At 49.6% G+C, this 2,500-nt stretch overlaps 1 protein-coding gene across 1 annotated transcript in view; it reads right to left on the bottom strand.

The window, feature by feature from the left end:
• igdcc4 (immunoglobulin superfamily, DCC subclass, member 4) overlaps positions 1-2,137 on the bottom strand; it is a 74,479-nt gene extending 72,342 nt beyond the window's left edge. Inside the window, exon 1 of the mRNA XM_062525443.1 lies at positions 1,763-2,137. Coding sequence (XP_062381427.1) covers positions 1,763-1,829 — 67 coding nt within the window. The 5' untranslated portion in view covers positions 1,830-2,137. The remainder of the gene's footprint in view (positions 1-1,762) is intronic.
• Between the last annotated feature and the right edge of the window lie 363 nt (positions 2,138-2,500).

The following is a 2,500-nucleotide window of genomic DNA, read 5'->3' as shown; positions in this document are numbered from 1 at the left end:
ACACACACACACACACTGCCTCCTCATGCACGGCGACACACAGTGCCATCGCTCATACATTCAGCACACAGATTTACCCAGACACACAGCCCACAGTAGGCTACATCATGGTGTATAAGCCCTATATTGCCTATAGCACACAGTATGTGAAGCCAACATCCAGGGCATGATGCCCCTCGTGTTGTTTCCTGCACCTTGCTGAGATGTGGGTGCTCATTAGCTTTCTGTGTCAGACTGGCACACGATGGATAGACCCTGCAGGGGCAGTGGGAGTTAGTTACACTGCAGCTACACTATTGTGGGTCAGAAAGGGGTGGTGATGGGTTGCAGGTATGTTTAGTAGTGAGTGCAAAGACTGGAAATAGTCATCAAGACTAGGCTTGCTGTAGTAGGCTAGGCTAAGTTGGGGCACTGTTCTGTTCTGTTCTGTTCTGTTCAGGGGTTGGTCATCCGGTCTGGGCTCCCTCGTTAAAATGTTCAGCAACGCCAATCAATGTCCACACCGGGGAAGCACGTGCAGGGATTAAGGAAATCGGAGGAAACGGGGAAGCACTGATCCTTTTAAATGAAGAATCAGAAGGGGACTCGGTAACGTGTCAAATCCCATCGAATGAATGGGACGCGTCCCCGGATGCCATGTGTGCGCTGTAGCGGCGTTCTTTGTCATGTAAATCTGCTGGTTCTTCCTTTCTCTGACTGGCTCCCTATCCACGACATTAGCCGACTCCCCCCGACTCTGTCCGAACTCCCCCCACCCCGACGTCCCAAGTAAGTCTCTGCCGAATGGCCGAGCAAGCCGTTTCAGTGTGGCAGGTTCCCCGTTCAGCGTACCCCACAAACAGCTGCATTACAGCCAGGCTGTGGATATCTCTAAGCTGTCAACAGAGAACCACGATCTAAACAATGTGCATGACAAAAAACTACTTTGTCCTCACGTAAGAGTTATATAGTGGTGTTAACGAATTCAGCGTTTCTCCTGCAAGCAATCGACCGGCGAAAACGTTTAATTTGCCGATCAAAACATCCAATATTGATGTCAATGTTTCGCCTTGCGCAACGCAGCCATAGCAGTGAAAACATGTTAAAAGCCGATGAGTAACTTCATAGATCAGCAACGACAGTACCTTATATACGTATTATTGAACAGACACATAGGTTGGTTTGTGAAATAGCTCAGACTATCGTTAGCCTAACGCAGTTAATATCTGTACTCCTACGGTTATGAAAAGAATCCCTATGTTGACCGACTGTCTCCTGTGCAAACTATGCCGCTGTAAAAGCTAAAGCTACCAGCACTCCAACTCGACCTCTCTGAAGTTCCATAGACTTAGTCCTGACCATAAGTATCAAATATAACTTGCAGAACTTGTCAAGTTCGCCTCACATTTTAGCACTCTGTATAACTTTTGTCTATCTGTTGTGGTGTCCTATTTCCCAAATGTTTAACAGAGTCCACTCTGCTAGTTTGTTGCAACATGAGCGGAAAGTCAACACTCCAAAGGTGGAATCAAACGGCGCGTAAGTGTATAATTGTAGGCTACTGGTACATCGATGTAAAGGGAAAACAGTTGTGGGCTGGTAGCTCAGGATACCCAGCAGGCTGCAAGGTGCAAAATGACACACCACTGAGCTATCCTTTACAAGCCGAGCCCCCACATGTTTCATCCCAGACAAATGAGGTTGAAAGACTCGCAACTTGACGAGTAAACAGGACAGGAGCGCATAATGCTAGCGAGAGCTGAGAAGTCTGTTAACCCCTTACCTTGGACAGACAGAGCACAGAACCCCAGCGAAAGTAGACAGAAAATCCACAGAGCCTCCACCGCCATGAAAAGCCTTTGATTTCCAAAAGCGCGTTGCGTGGGGTTTTCGAGAGCCAGCTATCTCACTAGCTTCCAAGCAGGCATACAATGGAATCCGTATTAAACGTCCTTCAAATTATTGCACCGGCGGTAATGTCATGTCAGAGGAGTACCCAGTTTCCCTAGGTACAACAATGTAGCGACAGGGGAGAGAGGCGTCGTGCGAGCGGTCGGCGCTTCATCGCCATGTTGTAAGCGAATGTGAAGAGTGTGTGCTGGCTACCCAACACATACACGCGCACACACCACCACACAGACACACACGCTCGCTCCCACTCGCACACACACGGTCGCTCGCATGCACGCAGACACATATGCACACATGCATAGTCTACGCACGCCGTTACTGTTCTGTCCCCAGGAGACGCCTTAACCGTTGCAAACATAATAACTGACAGACACACACACACACACACACACACACACACACACACACACACACACACACACACACACACACACCCCCCTTGGTTTTGAAGCTACTTGCCAGTTTGTAGCAGAGAGCGACCACCGCCGTCAGCCAACAGTGTAGCCCGGAGACCCCAGCACCAGCGAGGCATGTGCTACATTTCAGCCCGGGTCTCCTGCAGCGAGCTGGCCGAGCTAAAGCAGCCCCGCTCCGGTGCATCAAACGCTTA

Source organism: Sardina pilchardus, chromosome 21 (genome assembly GCF_963854185.1).
Source record: "Sardina pilchardus chromosome 21, fSarPil1.1, whole genome shotgun sequence".
Taxonomy (NCBI): Eukaryota; Metazoa; Chordata; class Actinopteri; order Clupeiformes; family Clupeidae; genus Sardina; species Sardina pilchardus.
This window is presented reverse-complemented; position numbering and strand designations above follow the sequence as displayed.